At 37.1% G+C, this 18851-nt stretch overlaps 1 protein-coding gene across 1 annotated transcript; it reads left to right on the top strand.

Moving 5' to 3' along the window:
• The first annotated feature begins 94 nt into the window (after nucleotides 1-94).
• On the top strand, nucleotides 95-12257 carry LOC121313052 (p21-activated protein kinase-interacting protein 1-like). Its single transcript, XM_041245180.1, has 11 exons — nucleotides 95-199; nucleotides 705-867; nucleotides 1056-1176; nucleotides 1475-1549; nucleotides 1636-1688; nucleotides 1871-2016; nucleotides 3831-3928; nucleotides 4883-4982; nucleotides 5114-5240; nucleotides 10162-10209; nucleotides 11700-12257. Exons 1-11 carry the CDS (start codon nucleotides 122-124, stop codon nucleotides 11819-11821), a joined length of 1131 nt encoding a protein of 376 aa, XP_041101114.1. The 5' UTR covers nucleotides 95-121; the 3' UTR covers nucleotides 11822-12257.
• The last annotated feature ends 6594 nt before the right edge of the window (nucleotides 12258-18851 follow it).

Raw genomic sequence — 18851 nt, 5'->3', positions numbered from 1 at the left:
ATTTGTTTATCTTTAGAGCCGACTGCGCCTATCGGTAAGTGAAAGGACCCGTCGTGGGGACACGTGGTTTTATGCAGCCAAAGATATTATAATAGTTTTTTTTTTTTTTTTTTGGTACAGCATGGCGCAGCAACTGGAATTGATAGCTGGCTGTTACGAGCAGATTGTGTTTGGATACCGAGTGCAGACAGGAGAAAAGGTGAGTTGGGATTTTAACAGTGGTAGGACAACTTTTTAATTTGGTGTACGTGATTTTCATGTTAGTAGGTACGCGTGCTCGTTAACATGACTCAAACACTTTTTATAGAGCCTTATTTCGGTTACGAGTGGCTTAGAGCAAATCTAGAGCAAATTAACTAATTTTATTTTAGGGCATGTGCATGCTATGGTAAATTGCCAACAATCTGTGTAAAATCCTCATTTTAATAGTTACGCCAATTAAATGTCAGTACTTCGCTATATATTTTACTGTACGTATTAGTAAATGTATTGCTGTTCATTTTTTTTTTGGACAATTCATCAATTATTTTTTAGTAATTTATAACAGTCCATAAAGGGTTGTTTTAATGGTCGTTCTTCAGGGTGCCTGTATCTGTAGTGATACATTAGTATTATTACTAACTACTAGTGTAATGCTAGATTATTTGATGCATGTTCTACATTGTACTTTATGATTTAAATCCCTAACATTCTCACCTTTGTAGAAATGGACACCAGAAGCCGACTTTACCCATCATGCACACACTGCCTCTTTATCTGCAGTGGCTGTAAATGACAGGTATATAGCTACAGGCAGCAAAGATGAAAGTATTCAGCTGTATGATATCAAAAAGAGAGTGGAATACGGCTCTTTGTTGCAGCATGATGGTAAGTTTTTTTTTTTTTTTTTTTTTTTTTTTTAAATGTTTAAGGTCAGTTTTATCAACAAATGAGCGGAATAACACAGTGATTCCAATACTTAATAAAGAACAGTTTAATAGTCAGATGTATTGCTACAACCACGTTAAATGTTGTCAACACAGTTGTTGTTTACTATGTCTTTCCTGTACTGAAAGGTACAATATCTTGTCTGGAGTTCTATGGAAAAACACATTTACTGAGTGGGGGAGAGGACGGTCTCATCTGTGTTTGGAACACAAAAAAGTGGGAGTGTCTAAAATCGTTTGGAGCACACAAGTAAGTTTAGATTCCTTTCTGGATTTAACAAAAAAAAAAAAAAAAAAAATTAAAACAATCTACTGTACCTGTTATCTGTCAGATCCAAAAGTATTCTGCCATCAGCACCTTGCTAAACATGGACATTTACAATATAGGTTAGAATCCTCTTTTTTTATCTTTTTCTTGTTAGATGTGTTTTGGCACGCTTCACCATAAGTGACAAAGTGCAACTTGGAGCAGACTGGAGATGACTGATTATAATGTGTCCAGGTTTCTGTAGAGGTCAAGAGAAGTTAACTATTCCTTTATTTTTCAGAGGTCATGTGACATCTCTTTCAGTGCATCCATCTGGTAAAATAGTTTTGTCCGTGGGGACAGATAAAACACTTAGGTAGGATTGCATTCACTGTTTTTATTAATATCGGTATATTATCTTAACATTTTGGAAGCAAAAGTAATATTCTTTTGTTTTTCTAGAACATGGAATCTAATAGATGGGAGGTCAGCATTTATCAAAAACATTAAACAAAGTAAGTACCTGATGAGCAAAAAGTTCTCTTGATTTGTAGGCATTACTTTAGATTGCTGTAATATTCAGTTCAACAATAAAGTGCAAAAAATCGCTTTTGTGCAGACCCTGCCTAGCATGAGTGGTTGTGAGTGAACAGATCCAGTAATACCATGTGTGTTTTTTTTATTTTTTTTTATAAAGGTGCCCATATAGTGATGTGGTCCCCTACTGGAGAGAGATATGTTGTGGTTGTGAATGAAAAAATGGATATCTACAACCTTGAGACTGCAACAGTCACTGGAACGATCTCAAACCAAAAAAGGATATCCTCCATTAGATTTGTAACTGTAAGTACTATAATTGTAAGGCGTTCCAGTGATCTGGTTGAGTTAATGGGAAGTGTTGGCGTTGATTGTTGGAGATAGGTTTGAGCTCTGTGACCAGAAACACTGCATTGTTTGTAATCAGACAGTGACTGCACCACTGCGTTGTGCATGTATTTTTTTTTGTTCTCTGTTAGTGAAAATTAGTTTCAGTAAACTGAATACATACAGAGTACAGCTGTGATATGCAGAGGGAGTGGGATTGCAGTGCGGCACGGTGAGCGGGAGGGATTGCAGAGCTTTGCATCTCCGATTTAATGAAAAACTGAGATTCGCATCGCAACTGAAAATAAGCAAGCCACAGATGCTTAAATGCAGTGGTAGTCCTGACAGTAAAATACTCTACTGTAATGTCATTTTAATTCAAAGGCCATTACATGTAACGCTGCATGGCTGTTAAACTAGGCACCCTCATGAGACTACTGCTTCTCAAGTCTACTGTAGGAAAATAGGACTCTGCAGCCTTTGAGTAAAAATAATCGTGATCGTATAACAAGTTGCTTACCCACCAGGAGTTGTTTTGATGTATTGTCCTCAGTGATTGAGCACCATTATCATTTACTATATGAAAACTTATTGTGAGAGATTAACGTTCAAACTGTGTACGAATTTATTTGATGGTCCTCATCAGTACACTCATCGATGAGTTGACATTACCTTAAATTTCCTTATTGGTAATGAAAAAATAACCCTTTCGCCCTCAGTAAAATACGACCATTAATTGAAATTGTTGTAATGGGAAGAGGTCATAAGCAACTCGTTTTTAATAACTCCCTGTTGTGTCTTAGATCACCAAGTTGGGATCGAGATGCTAGCGAAACATCGTCAACTGGACGTGGTGTCACAGTATAACCAGGCACTTGTCTTGTGCTATCACGTGTCCACCTATCTCATAATCGGTTTATGTACACCCAGGACAGATTTGATACTTAGAGTGCACTATGTTACCCAGGGAATAGACCTCTTGTTTTGAAGTATTGTCCTCAGTGATTGAGCACCATCATCTTTATACTGTATTGTAAACTGCTGATCGCACTACTGTATTGCTAATTGTAATGCAACAGATATGGCCGAGGACTAGTGTAAATAATCAGGCTGGAGTCTTGATTTACAGTTTTAAACCAGTGTTATTTTTATTTCTTGATGAAACAACCGCATATAAAACAAACAGAATAAACCTAGCTCTCAGCTGCAGATGAAGACACCTATGAATGCGGACTCTGACCTGGCGCGTGGTTTTGGCACTGTTCTAACACTTCCTACGTGGTTTGACAGGTAAGATACGTTCCATGACTTAATTTAAATTTTTCGGACATACACACTTAAGTTAAGAGGTATCATAATTCCTATTTCATCGCCTAGTACCTAAAAAGCACTACTCGCACGTATGTCGCCCTTAGCACTAATTAGATCACCACACTGTGACCGTCCTAATGTGACGGCTGCCCCTTGTTAGATCGGCATAGTAAGACATCATTTTCAAACTCAGACACGTGGTTTCAACAGTATAATCTAACCATTCTTAGTCATGACAGTCTTAACTCTGAATCTCTCACGTGAATGTTGTATATATATATATATATATACATATATATATATATATTATATATATATATATATATATATTATATATATATATATATATATATATATATAATGTGTGTGTGTGTTTGTTTATATTGTGTGTCTATATATGTGTGTGTGTGTGTGTGTGTTTTGTATTGTGAAGTGCATATCGTTCTATTGTATCGTTAATAATAATAAAAAACATATTTCAGAATACTATTGTTGCGGTAGCAGGAGATGAAGAAACTGTGAGGCTGTATGACACTGACTCATTGAAGTGCCTTTGTGAGTTCAAAGCTCATGAGAACAGGTACGGTGTCCTTCATTTTTTAGACCAAAGTTTATTTGTATGTCGTCAGTCATTGTTGGTGAGTTGCAACAAACTTGCATTTAGTCCCACGTTCTGTACAAAGTTGAGTACTAGCTAGTATGATGCTATTTGTGGCTCATCTCCAGCTCTGTACTATCATAGTACCAATTGCAACGAAAAAACCAAGGAACATAAATTTGGAGATCAGCTTATCCCCCACCTTTAGTACAAAACTCAGGGTTGAGCTTATCATTTTTACTTTGTGTGTGTGAAAACGGCAGTGAGTGGAGCAGGGACAGGGAGTAAGAGGAGTACTGTACTGTATATTTCAACTATTCTAAAGCTCTTATATTGGACGTTTTCATACGTTTTTTATTTATTCTAATTTGTATGTAATAATATTCTTAATGTGAAAATGTAATAGGCATGTTTTACAGCCCATTTTCAAATAAAACATTTTAAAAGATGGTACTAAGTTATCCTTTCCAGACTTTCTAACACTTGGAGCTCAAAGTGAAGATATTCTGCAGTACCCGAAGCTTGGCCAGGAGACACGTACATTGCGTTCATTGCAATTGAGAACATCCTAAAACATAACCTGCAGTCTATTGGGAAGCACTCGATTCGTTAGAATTCAAACGATCTTTCATTAGTACAGACCTCCATACTGCCCACAGGAGTGTCCCCAGTTTGTATGCTACTTTTAGTTCTTTGTAGTGGAGCCTGTGTGTCAGATCAAATGTTTATCTGAGTTGGATTTACTTATACCTTTCTATTTCGAACTGTCATTTCTTCAAACCAAAGAATAGCATTCCACATTTAAAAAGGGAAAAGAAATACAAATTAGATTCAGCTATAGAATAAGTATGACTTCACTTAATGGGAGCAGTTATCAAAAAACTATAACTTGATTTTTAAATGGCTGTTTTTGTTTGTCTTTTTTTATGCCTACAGAGTAAAAGCAATTTGTAGTGTCACAGTGGGAGAAACCCTTGTCCTTGTAACTGCATCGAGTGATGGATATATTAAAATGTGGAAGCTTGATCTTGAAAAGGTATGGGAACAAACTTTTTTTAATGTCTGGGCAAGCTAAACTGTAAATGGGTATGTTTATAAGCAGGTATTTCTGATTTTGTTTATTTTTTACAGCAGAAGTGTAGTAATTTGCAGTTCTCCTTTTCACAGATTCAGGACACTCCAGCTCTACTTGGTGAAGTGAATACCTTTGCCAGACTGACATGTTTGGGTGTGTGGCAGGCTAGCCCAGTGGGAAGTTCACAGCAAGTGGGAACAGAGGCTGCTTGTTCCCAAGGTATTTGTAAATGCAATTAAGGTGCAAAAGTGATTTTTAGTGGAAAGAGTCCCTGCACTATGATTTGCTGAGCTACAGTGATATAGTCCCTAGTATATGCCCTTAGAATGTTTGTAACCGCATCACAAACACAAAATGTAATTTTGAAGAAAATGTAAACATTTTTGAAATACATTTGTGTAACGGTCTCCAGGCATGTCTCACACACTCAACTGCTACATATTAAATAGCATATTAAAAGTTAAAAAGCAGAAATTTTACAGTTACATTAAAACCCACTAAAATAAGAAAGCTGTTTTATAAAAATGTGTTCAGTCTTGACTTAAACTGTAACAGTCCCAGCTTCCCTGATGAAAGAAAGGGGGGAATTTCATCATTTAGTGGCTCTGCCTTCCTCCCATGTTCATTTTGTTGACCCTAGGAATAATCGGTAGCCCTGTATTCAGTGATCATACCCACGGGTATTTTCGGGTCTGAATTTGAATCGGCAAAAATGTTTTCTGTTCTTTTCAGCGTACTCGTCTGAAACCTTATCTCAAATAGTGTATTAGAAGGTAAACGTGCCGATATTTCCTGCACTAAAGCAGGAGGCGATTAGGGAGGAGTCAGCTGACTAGGCAGTGTTCTCGCTTCTTTAATACGTTGTAAGATATTTTTATTACGTCTGCTTGGTGATATTAAAAATGTTTGTGAACGAGGTGAAACAAAAGACTTATATCATGTAGTGGATAATAGTTTAATAAGTAAATTGGAAGTGTGGAATTATTTTGGAATCATAGCGAATTAAAATAATGAACGTGACTGGATTTGTTGCTTGTAAAACCTGTCATTAGGTTTTTGTGAACGACTGCCACAAAACTGGTACATCACCTCTGCGAAAGCTCCCTTCAACTGGTTTCACGAAAGGAATGGACAGGTATTTTATAGTAAAGTAGAGATAGCTAATATGTTAAAATGTGCCCAGACCACTAGAGAAAGCTACCACCCTGTATAGGTGATTGTGTAAGCTCAATCTGTGGAGAATGGTAGAGAAGGTCGGAAGAGGGTTGTTAAATTCGGAACGGCGCAAGACAAGCATCAAATGCAGTGGCTGTCAAAAGTATTCACCCCCCTTGGACTTTTCCACATTTTATAATGTTACAACATGGAATCAATATGGATTTAATTAGGAGTTTTTGTCACTGATCAACACAAAAAATTACATAATGTTTGAAGTGAAAAAATAAATTGACAAATTGTTCTAAATTAATTACAAATATAAAATAGAAAATAATTGATTGCATAAGTATTCACCCCCTTGAGTCAATATTTGGTAGAGGCACCTTTGGCTGCAATTACAGCTATGAGTTTATTTGGATAAGTCTCTACCAGCTTTGCACATCTGGACCCTGCAATTTTTGCCCATTTTTCTTTGCAAAATTGCTCAAGCTCGGTCAGTTTGGATGGGGACCTTTGTTGAACATCAATTTTCAACACTTACCACATATTCTCAATTGGATTGAGGTCCGGGCTTTTACTGGGCCACTCCAGGACCTTTTTCTTTTTAAGCCACTCCAGTGTGGCTTTGGCTATATGTTTGGGGTCATTGTCCTGCTGGAAGATGAATCTTCTCCCAAGTCCCAGGTCTCTTGCAGACTTCAGCAGGTTTTCCTCCAGGGTTTCTCTGTACTTTGCTGCACCTATTTTGCCCTCTATCTTCACAAGTTTTCCAGGCCCTGACCCAGAGAAGCATGCCCATAGCATGATGCTGCCACCACCATGCTTCACGGTAGGGATGGTGTTCTCAGGATGATGTGCGGTGTTAGGCTTGTGCCAAACATAGCGCTTAGCATTGAGGCCAAAAGCTCTATTTTGGTCTCATCAGACCATAGAATTCTCTTCCACTTGGTCTCAGAGTCTCCCACATGCCTTCTGGCAAACCCTAGCCGAGATTTGTTGCAAGTTTTTTTTTTTCACCAATGGCTTTCTTTTTGCCACTCTCCAGTAAAGGCCAGTTTTGTGAAGCACCTGGGCTATTGTTGCCGTATGCACAGTGTCTCCCAGCTCAGCCGTGGAAGACAGTAACTCCTTTAGAGTTACCATAGCCCTCTTGGTGGCCTCCCTGACTAGTGCCCTTCTTGCCCAGATACTCAGTTTTTGAGGGCAGCCTGTTCTAGACAGAGTCACAGTTGTGCCATATTCTCTCCATTTCTTAATAATGGAATTTACTGTGCTCCGGGGGATAGTCAATGCCTTGGAAATGTTCTTATATCCTACCCCTGATTGATGCTTTTGAAGAACCTTATTCCAGATTTGCTTTGAATGTTCCTTCGTCTTCATAATGTAGTTTTTGTTAGGAAATGTACTAACCAACTGTGGGACCTCCCAGAGATGGCTGTTTTTAACCTGAAATCATGTGAAACACCTTAACTGCACACAGGTGGACTCCATTCAACTGAGTGTGACATGTAAAGACAATTGGTTGCACCAGAGCTTATTTAGGTGTGTCATAGCAAAGGGGGTGAATACTTATGCAATCAATTATTTTCTGTTTTATATTAATTTCTGTAATTTAGAACAATTTTGTAGATTTTATTTTTCTCTTTGTCATTATGGACTTTTTTGTGTTGATCAGTGGCAAAAACTCCTAATTAAATCCATTTTGATTCCATGTTGTAACAATAAAATGTGGAAAAGTCCAAGGGGGGTGAATACTTTGAGAGCCACTGTAACTCCCCAGCAGAAGTTTTTTCTGGCTTTAGGGACAGAAATAGCTTGGTATCATCATAGCAATGGACGTTCACTACGTGTGTGCAGATAATATCACCTAACGGTAGCATATATAATGAAATAACAAAGGACTGAGAATAGAGCCTTGTGGAACACCACAGACTTCAGACCTTTCAGATTTTGCCTCCCCAGTAGAGACAAACTGAAATCTATCAGAAAGATAAGATTTTAGCCAGGGTAGAACAAGACCATACAGTCCCACTGTGTTTAAGATGGAGGGCTGTACAGTATCTCAACCAGCACTTGGATCTGAGAGAATTAAAACTGATTGAAAGCCCAAGCCAGCGCTTATCAGCAGATCGTCATTGACAAGGTCTGTCTCTGTGCTAAGTGCAGCACGGTATCCAGACTGAAACTTCACAGGTACACCATTAAGAATTATAACTGGCACCCTAAGCTTATTGTACCAAGGTAATTCAAGGTAACGGATTAAGGACAAGCAGTTAGTAAACTAACAACTTTTTCAATAAAAAGCAAAATCCACAATTTCTAGTATTTTTACAATTAGTTTTTTATTTAAAGAAAGTAATTACTTTAAAGTATTTGTTCATGATTAAAGTATTGGCACCCCTGCTTTAGTATTTTATGTGCCCACCTTTTGCATTTATTACGGCTTTCAGACATTTATGATAATTCTTAACCAGTATGTTACATACTGGGTCCATTCTTTTCGTCTTACCTATTTCCTTCAGCTCAGACAGATTGGATACACAATATATGGTTACAGCATTTTTTTAAATTCGGGCCAAATCATTTCTATTGGATTGAGATCTGGTAGTTTGCGATGGCCATTCCTTAACTTTTATCTTCGTTTTCTTCTAGCATTCCAGAGTTGACTTATGCTATATGCTTTAGGTCGTTGTTGTGTTGGAAAGAAAACTGTGACAATCAGCTTGCGAGAAGATTGTATCATTGTACTTTGTATAATGTTTTGATACATGGCTGCATTTATTCGTTCTTTGTGATTGATAGTTTAACTGTAGGTGCACGGTGTTCTTCATTGAAGGCTTTCCCTTTTTTTGGGGGGGGGGGGGGGGGGGGGGTCATTTTAGTCTTATTGGACCAGAGTGTTTTGTTGAATGTTTCAGGTTCCTTTTGTATTTCTTGGCAAATTTTACTTTTGTTTCATGAATTTTCTTTAAAAGTGGTTTTCAGCGAGGACTACCTGCATACAACTGTTCTGTGATAGTATCTCGGGCTTCTAGTGACATTGGCCTTCAGACTCGTCTTTATCTTGCCCATTATGATGGAGTTTTTCTTGTTGATAAATGCAATTTAGTTATATACAGTGACTTACCTTTTGATGATTTCGTCGTGCTAAACGATGATGCCGGCCTTTGTTGTGTGATGTTTTCTTGTTGTGGGTAAGTATTGTTGACATCTGTTGTAGTGGACTTGTGACCAAGGGAGGTGGTAGGAATGACACAGATTACCAAGATGTGACAATGAGCAGTGAAGTTTTATTAAAGAAGACACACAAATTCCACAGCCTGGACAGTGTAAACAGTTCAGTTTTACTGTGCCAAAGAGAAAGAAAAAAATAGTTTATTTCTCAAAACACAGACAAAAAAAAGTTGTATAGCAAAACAGCACTCTCAGAACAATGCCAAGCTCGGTCCTTTCAGTCTTTAACTGAAGCACTTTATATACACACAACAGCAAAAAATAAAAATCAGTAAGCAGCTCACATAACGGAGTTAAACTCTTAATTAGAGCTCTTTGGTATAGAGATCAGCAACAAGCTACTGAAAGGCTTAAACTCCCTCCTCAGACTGAACACAGGATGGACTTTTAAAGCTGTCACCCTCATTAAACTCAACCTTTCAGGAGAAACCACTGCATACAACAGGTAGGCTAGGTATGAAATCATTACTTAACAAAAAAAAAACAACACATGGCCATAAAATCAGTTATGTTTCTTATTTAACAGAGAGCTCTCATACAATATAATTAGAGCTTCTAATCTTGGGTTTTAACCGATAAAACCTGATAAAATACCATAGAACATAACTAAAAGTACTGTTTATATAGCGGAACAAACTCTGTCTTTTGAAAACCGATGCATGAACTCATCTCTTCTCATAGAAGAAAGCAGATTTCCATCACCGTTGTTAAAAACATAATGTGGCATTTCTTTTTTTTTTTCTTTCAGCACAACCCAGCAGAGAAAAAACCCAGCAGGAACGTAAAGACCACCCAAGTAAGTTTTAAACACATTCATTTTTTCCAATTAATTTCATTGCCCAAACAGTATAAATGTTTTTAACAGAAAAAGATGTCCGTGGTGAGGTAGTGTTAAACCACATCATCATGTTTAGTTTTAGCCTCGTCTTACATTCCTGCCCCAGAAGCTCTGCAGGTTCAAAGTGGTCCTCACACACAAAAGAGTGTCGACCGAATGGAAAGGTTTTCAGTGTATACCCCGTTCTCAAATTTATGTAGTCAATTGTTTTTGCTATGATCGTCCTTTCTGAATTAATAGGCTTTGACACACAAAATAACTTCCATCTTGTTTTTACTCTTATTATTCAAGCACTGGAAAGCTTTGCACTCCTTATGTCACACGCTATGGGTTTTCACCGCTGTATCCCATAAACCCATGCGCGCAACTTTTGGCCTGTCGGGGAAATCAACGACTTGACATCATGTCGCTGCCTGAATATGTGAACTCCCTCAAGTGTTAACCCAGAAAGTTGACAGAAAATTAAAAACATTGCTAAACGTGCGACTTGACCATATCGGTGTAGCAAGAAGCATTTATTGGATATGCGGTGCACTTGGAGAGCTTTTACCTTTTTTGGGTAGAGTACAGATGTCCTTTTAAATAAAAATATATATGCCCAAATGGCAAAGTATAATGGTAAAAGTTCTTCCTCAGACAAGTTGTTATCCCAGGCATTATCATTCAATCCCACACCCCTGGAACATCTGCTGTGTTGCCAAAACATTATTTTTCAACAGATTTTGGAAATAATCTCTTTTTGGCTTTTCTCTTTTATAATGCAGCTTAGTTACTCTATAATGGTTTGCAGTCAATTCATATTAAAAGAGAATAATTGAATTAAGGGGCCAGCATAAAAATAATTTATTAATTTGTATTATCAGTCTAATCCAAATGCATGCTGTCAGTTTTTATTGAAGTTATAGTAACACTAAAATCAATTTCAGTTACAGAACAGGGGTCAGGACAGCAGTATGTTAATTTTTGTCATGAATAAATATTTGAAATAGCTTAAGATTTTTTTTTTTTTTATTGCTTTTTAAACTACCAGAAATGTTGTCATTTGGTCTTTGTCATAATAATTAGTGGCTAATGTTCACTACGTGCTTGTATTTTCATTTTGAATGATCTTCTGTTAAGTAGTAGGTTGCCAATACTTTTGTCTGCGACTGTCTAAAGCTGCTGTAGTGCAGATCCCTCTCCACTGTTCATTATCGTACAGTTATTCATGATCTCAGTAGGGGGAGTACATATCCCCTCTGGGGAGGAACGCAGCAATGTGATTGTTCCATGGTTGCTTTTATATCATTAATATGGTTGACCCCTTCAGTTTTAGTACAGGTCACCAATTAAAGTGTTCAAAAATGTATTTCAACATCATATCATTTTTGTCTGTACTATGTGTTGAGAAATTATAGATCAGTTCTGTATTTGTTAATGAGACATGCATGTTTTGGTCATTTTTGCAGCTGAAGAAGATTCTATCAAACTTGTCAGGACCAAAAAGGTGGAATATGTTCAGGGCAAGATCTCAACCAAGAAGAGAAAAGCAGAAGAAACAAAGAAGAAAAAGAAGCACAAATCTGAGTAAAATACTGCTGAGTGTTACTTACACTTGGAATACACCTACACAGTAAAATACGTGTATATCATTCTGACCTGAAATACTGAATTATGTATTTAAAAAAATATATATACAAAAAACAAACATTAACAATGTAATTTGTTTTGAATGGCCTAGGATTTGTTTGTTGCCATGCAGTATCCTTGAATGGTGTATATTTAAGCTCTGATACATTTTAGTGAGGCTGTAATTGCTTGTTGTAAAATGTATACTTAACATCTCACTTTAAATGTTTACCTGCAAATTCTGAAACTGTTTACACCTATTTTTGAACAAATCTAGGGTGCATAAATTCTATGATCAAAATGTACTTGTATAATTAAACAATTAATGCTAGTACAGAGTAGTATTGAATATCTATCCCATACTGTACTTCTAAATAAATATTCCTTTTAGAACTGTTTTGAAGCCATGTGTTTAAATTTTGTATACAGATGTCTCGGTACTGTCCTATTTATGCTTGTGAACTGTTGCAATTACAACTTAGTTTTTAAAAAGTTATATACAAGTGACGTTGGAACCGGGAAATGAAACGCAGAGTGGTGAGCGAGTTGCGGTGAAGACAGTGCTGCAGGGTAGAGTGAACAGACAGACAATGATTTACAGGTGCAATAAGGCGCTATAACCTTAAATAGTGTCCTCAAATGAGGACGTATGAATAACTAATAAATATATATTTTTATTTTATTTTTTTGTGAACCTAGCTCAAATAAAATTTAAGAGGATTTAGGGTTTTTTTTTTTTTTTACCTTTTAAAGATAATTTGCTAATGAAAAGGTTAAATTGTACCACATTTTTTTAATGAAAATGTATATTACAATAGTCCTAATCTGCAATAAGACGTAACGCAAACAAAAAGCAGTAAACCTGATTTTGCTGACCACAAAACACACTCTCTTGGCTTACAGCTGCAAGTAATTCCTCAATTTTAAAACATTAGATCAAGCTGATCCTGCTGTGGAACAAGATCAAAGTAGGATCAGATTATGAGCCGGAACTGAGCTCAGGATCAGTGTTGATCCGTTTAGTACAACCCAGTATGTCGCAAGAGCAAGATAGGAGCCCTGTAGTACAACCGGCCCCTGAGGCATTGCAACATGGCTGATGATAGCACAGAGGAGCTCTTTTTTTTTTTTTTTGGTAGGTATTCACTTTTTTTTTTTTTAGGTAGGAGTTTTACTTTTTAAAAGTGCAGTTTGAATTAATTTTTTTCATTTAGTGGAAAAAAAAAACAAAAAAATTTTTTATATATATATATATATATATATATATATATATATATATATATATATACATATATAAAACACACACAACACACACACACGTCCATTTGTCGAGAACATGGTGAAGGATGATTCATCTGACCATATCACATTTCTCCACTGCTCAGTAGTCTATTGCCTGTGCTCTTTGCACCACTGGACTCGCAAATATGCATTGCCAGGTGTGACGAGCGGTTTGTGCACTGCAACCCTACTATGGTATCCCGCTCTGTGGCGTTCTCGACGGACTGTTTTTGATGAAACTGTCTGCTTGCACCCCAGGTTGAAATTTGTAGTCAATTGATCTGCAGTTGCTCGTCTGTTTTCGCTACGAATTAATGCACGGATATCACGATCAAGGAGTATGCGCTTCCGCCCACTGTTGCCCTTTGATGATGATGTCTGTCCCTTGGAGTTGCCGACATCACCTTAGACACCGTTGCTCGTGAAACATCAGCAAGTTGAGCTGTCTTGGTCACTGAAGCTCCTGCCAAACGCGCCCAACAATCACCTCTCTTTCAGAGTCACTGAGGTCTCCTCTTGCAGCCATGCTAGCCATAATTATAGGCAACCAGGCCTGTCCAGTATTTATATACATGACCCTAAGCATGCTGGGATGTTATTAAAATAATTTTGTACCTGTGTATTCCCCTTTAATAAAACGCATTAAATCTAGCCCAAAAACCGCAAGACCTGTTAAAGTAGCACAAAAACCGTGACTCCTAAAATATTTCCCGCTGTTATCTTTTCCAAGAAGCCCAATTCTGCGGTTAAACCGCAGACCTGGCAACTCTACCCTTCTCTGAGTGGCTGACTCTAAAAAATATTATTATTCTCTTCATCATATTACAGTGTAAATACTTGTATAGGTGTTTTCGGTTTCAAATGAAAAATTAAGGCTTGGAAGATTTAAAAGCCAATTTAGTTTCACAGAAAAAAAAAAAAAATCATGGTAGACCACTGTTTTGTTTTTCTCTCACTTTCTGTCTGGTAATTAGTAACAATTGTAAATGTTCCAACGTCATCACTCGTAGCCAATGAGATCACTCCGAATTATGCATCCTGCGTGAAAAAACTACTCACATTTTCAAATTCCCCGCACAGGCATCCAGAGAGCTGGACTCATGTCTACAGGATGTAGATAACACGATAATAATTCATATAAATCATTTTACTTGTATGGGTTTCATTTTATCAGGTTTGTGTTCTTGTGTTTTTTATATATCAATTGACATTTTGTTTAAATAAGTAGCTAATGAGATTTACTACTATTTATTTATTTTTTTCTTAGCAGACGCCCTTATCCAGGACGACTTGCAATTATTACAAAATATCACAGTACAAAGTATTGCATTATAAAATATCACATTACAAGTGCTCACAAAATATCACATTACAGAATACCATAATACAGATAAGAGTAGTTATGAAAGTACAATAAGTTCAAGTGAGAGCAAAATAAAGAATACAGTAAATTATAAGTATGAGCAACTTTGACCAAGAGCAGCTAAAACTTATAGTAAATATTTGCTTAAATGACTAAAAGTCCAGTAAGAACACGTAGTAAGTATGATAAATGGATAAGAATGATTTCAAATAAGAGTAATTACAAAAATTACAGTTAGGAGGAGTAGTTGAATGAGGCAAGGCATGGAGCAGTTCAGTGCAAGTACAAGCTGATGCAAGTACTGGTATAATTGGGTGCCCTATAGTCCACTATGGTCGACAGTTTACATGTTTACAGATGCTGTCTGAACAAGTGTGTCTTGAGGATGTGCCAGAAGGTGGTCAGGGACTGAGCAGTCCTGATATCCTTGGGTAGGCCGTTCCTCCACTGAGCGGCAAGGGTAGAAAAGGAGCGGGCTCTGAAGGCGGGGAGAGATTTGTAACCAATATGTATTGTAACAGGGCGCGTAGGGTTCTCAGCGGTGGAAGAAATGAAGACGATCAGCACAGTCTTTCTTTCAATGGCAATGAAAATTGCTGTTGGTTTATTTGCTGGATGCTCTTTTAGCTTGGAACTATTAAACTCCAGTCACCCTCATTCACGCTCTGCTCACAGTGGCTTTTTATAGCCCTCATTCACTCTTGATTGGACCATTTTTATGATTACGAATCAAACAACCAATCAGAACATAACACAGTCTCAGTGAGTGGAGAACTCAAGAGATACTAGAGAGAGAGAGAGAGAGAGAGAGAGAGAGAGAGAGAGAGAGAACTGGCAAAGTTGCTAACACTATAAAAAGAGAGTTAGCAGCACTGCCACACACAGCGTGCTGCTCAAGAGAGATAGAAACACTAGCTTTACCTGCAATAACACAGCACACATTAACAAAGGTAACATTTATAATTTACATGAGTACTTCCACCCTTCCCCATGGTCCAACATAAACTCCAGAGCCCCATAATCTTCAGGCTCAACTGCCCTGGAGTTACAGTATGAAATGCATTGTAGTTAAATAGTATTTGTTGATACTGAATACAAAGAACAATTTTAAGTGGCTATTTTGTTATAAATATACAATTAGCAGTAGCATACATATGGTTAGCTAATGAAACACTTCAATTTACATTGTGTAACAGTGGTAGCCCTTTTTAACTGTGGGCAAATCATGCAAAACTTCTAGTATACTTATTTCAAGTGACAGCAATAGCAGAACGTTGGGTCTAAATTGTAAATGCATAAGCAAAGAAATATGGACAGTTTTTGTTTCTTCCAAATGGACAGCAAGAAGGTAGTACTAAGGAAATGACTGTAATTTAGAAGAACCAGGACACAGGCCTGTAGGTGAAAAAGACAGTACTGTACATGCAGCTCAGTCCTCCAGAAGACCTGGGAATGGAAATCGTACCAACTTACTCTATCCACAAGCCCAGCAATGGAAAGTCAGAATAGCTCTTTCTACAGTAAATTATTATAATATATCATTGTTCATTTTCTAACAATTTGTACTTGGACTTAGCTTGACCAGCAACAGTTTTATAACAAGCTGCTGGACAACAAAAGCAACTTCAGAGTTGATAACATGTTAACTATGAGTTTGTTTTACAAAGTTCACATCAACTTCCACCTTGTCTTTTAAAAAGAAGGGGATCCACCTTCTGAAACGTAGTCTGAAACACAAAACTCTGTGTATGTTTTTAGTTTTTTTATTTTTCTGTTGTTGCCATTTGTACCTGCAGTCTGCATAGAGACAGTCTTGACTGCAATACGCAGCATTGACACTAAGTAAAATCGAATTATGTATGTCAGTGAAATATATGGCGTTTGTACTTAGTACTTCCTACAATATGGAACGATAATTTAATTGAAAGTAAAAAGCAAGTGTTGTGAAACGCTACTTTCTAATTAGCGTAAAGGAACTGACAACAAAATGTGCTCTTTTGTCACAGTGCAGAGTTACTTACATCGCAATAGAGCATTTAGATAAACTGAAAATATCTTTTGGCGGATTTCTTGTCATTGTCTTTTGTAGTTGTGGTTTTTTAATTTTTTTAAAAAAAAAATAATTTAGGAAATGTATAGTTGAACCTGTTATTGTTACGGTTGTTATACATACTAATAATGCTGTACATCATGTAAAACATTGTATTGTAAAATTGCAATGAAATTATAAGATTTCAGCGAAAAGACAACGTCCATATGTGAAATTATTTCTATTGACCAACCGTTTTTTTTTTTTTGTGTGTGTGTGTTTGTTTGTTTGTTTTTTGTACACTGGAAGCTAGTTTTTAAAAAAAAAAAAGTTACAATAGATTTAAAATAAGTTATTTGCCAATTTGTTTTCATTGTTTTCTGTAGTTGACTGCGTTCAGTTGTATGGTAATGATTGTAATAGCAGCGCATTTGAAAACGTTAATACTGTGTAGGCACTGTTCACAATGGCGGGGTTTCTATGCATTTTGGAATCTCCCAATTCTCTCCCCATTGTCTTGAATATGTGACGTAGCACGCACATTCCTCAAGCTGTAGGAACTGCACTACCAAAAGGGTGTGGCTGTGCAAATTGACCAAAAACAAAGAGTTGTTTTTTTTTTGCATGGAAACATTGCTGAAAGCTGTATGTTTTGTTTACGAGACTTGAGCAGTGAAGATCCCGTTTGTAATCTCGCACAACTTTCTAAATACTAAAGGCTGTATGAAGCAATTATTTATTAACATTAAATCTACTGGCAGTAGCCCTGGCAAGCTTCTTTGACCAAAGAGGATAAAATAAGGATACACTACAAGGGGTTTAACCCTTTGCAGTCCATTTATTCAGTGCTTGTCAAGCACATCAGGTCCAATTTATTTTCACACACGCTGTTTAAAATATATATTTTTCAGAGTAAAACAGGTTTAAAAGGCACTGCAGGTCAAAACGACAGCAGTACTGCATCTCCAGGCAAGCTCCACCCCTTGTTCGCTGTATTTGTAGACATGCATAGTGATAAATCCTCTGCTGATCACTCGTTTTTTCACCAAACGGTCCGACATCGCACTGGTAAATTTTTGGACCTGGTCCGACGTAGTACCTCAAAGGTTAAGCAATTGTCCTTGTGAATCCTAAGAGTGGCTTTTTCCTTGGCCTGCGACCATCGAGACCTTCACCATGCAATACTCGCCCTATGGTTGAAATGGAAACCCCATTCCAATTTTCAGCCAATTCACTTTGAATGTCGTTGGCAGTCAGTCCCGGATTGTTATTAATCTTCCTCACAATTTTTTTTACTTGTTCTTGGTGAAGGAACCTTCTTTCTTCCAGACCGAGGGAGCGTTGTGAGAGTGTCACGAGTCTTGTACTTCCTGGTAATAGAAACAATAGTTAAAACTGGGATACACAAATCTTTGGAAATCTTCTTGTATCCTTCTCCAGCTTTATGATGATAAATAATTTCTGCGTAAAGTCTTCAGATAGCGTGTTACTTTTTCCCATATTGACTTATTGGTAATGATAGCATGACTGCATTATCATACTGAAATTTCTAGCACCTAGTAGACAGTACTGTCATAGCCTCAAAGGGGATGAATACTTGTGAATTAGCATTTGTGGAGTTTCGCAAATACATTACTGAAATAAATAATTAATATCTTGTAACTTTTTCTTTCCTCATCCACAAAAACAAAGCTTTTGTTACGGACGATTTTTCCTAAAATTCTTTGTTTGAGAAATTTGTAGAAATTCTAAATTTCCATATAGGGTACCCTTTGCCAGACTGACTGGTAGCTGCGACCTGGTGGACCCAGACCGAACCGGTACGGAGGTCATCGACCCACGTCCGATTCCAACCTGGGTCCGAACTGGTGCCTACCAGGTTCTGAATCAGTACTGACTGGGTTCCGAACTGTAAATATTGTTTAATTAGGTATTTGATTATATTCTTGTTACTTTGGTAGTTTAAACGTTTAAATGCTGACAAAAAGTGGTGCCCTGAGCTTGGTACAACCTGTTTTTCCCCATGCTACTTTCATCAATTTCCACAGGATTCGTAGAACACCAGGGGCACTCTTGTACACTCTGTACTGAACTCCATTATGCCCAGGAGATGATGACATCCTTGCCAGAAAAATATTGTTTTAGTTTAAGGAAATGCTCCAGAACACAAACCCATGAATATTCGAAACATTTGGTGGTGTTTCAGCAGTTGTCAGAGTTCTGCTTCATTCAGAAATCCTTATTTAGATGATAAAAATAACAAAAGGTCCATTTTAATATTTGTTTAACTGCGTCATTCTACTTTCATTTGTTTTTGTT

This window comes from Polyodon spathula, chromosome 3 (genome assembly GCF_017654505.1).
Source record: "Polyodon spathula isolate WHYD16114869_AA chromosome 3, ASM1765450v1, whole genome shotgun sequence".
Lineage (NCBI taxonomy): Eukaryota > Metazoa > Chordata > Actinopteri > Acipenseriformes > Polyodontidae > Polyodon > Polyodon spathula.
This window is presented reverse-complemented; position numbering and strand designations above follow the sequence as displayed.

Coding starts and splice junctions, on each gene's coding strand:
- LOC121313052 (XM_041245180.1), top strand. CDS start 122: ATGGCGCAGCAACTGGAATTGATAGCTGGCTGTTACGAGCAGATTGTG. Junction 1,550..1,635: donor GGGACAGATAAAACACTTAG/GTAGGATTGCAT, acceptor TTGTTTTTCTAG/AACATGGAATCTAATAGATG. Junction 4,983..5,113: donor GGAAGCTTGATCTTGAAAAG/GTATGGGAACAA, acceptor TCCTTTTCACAG/ATTCAGGACACTCCAGCTCT.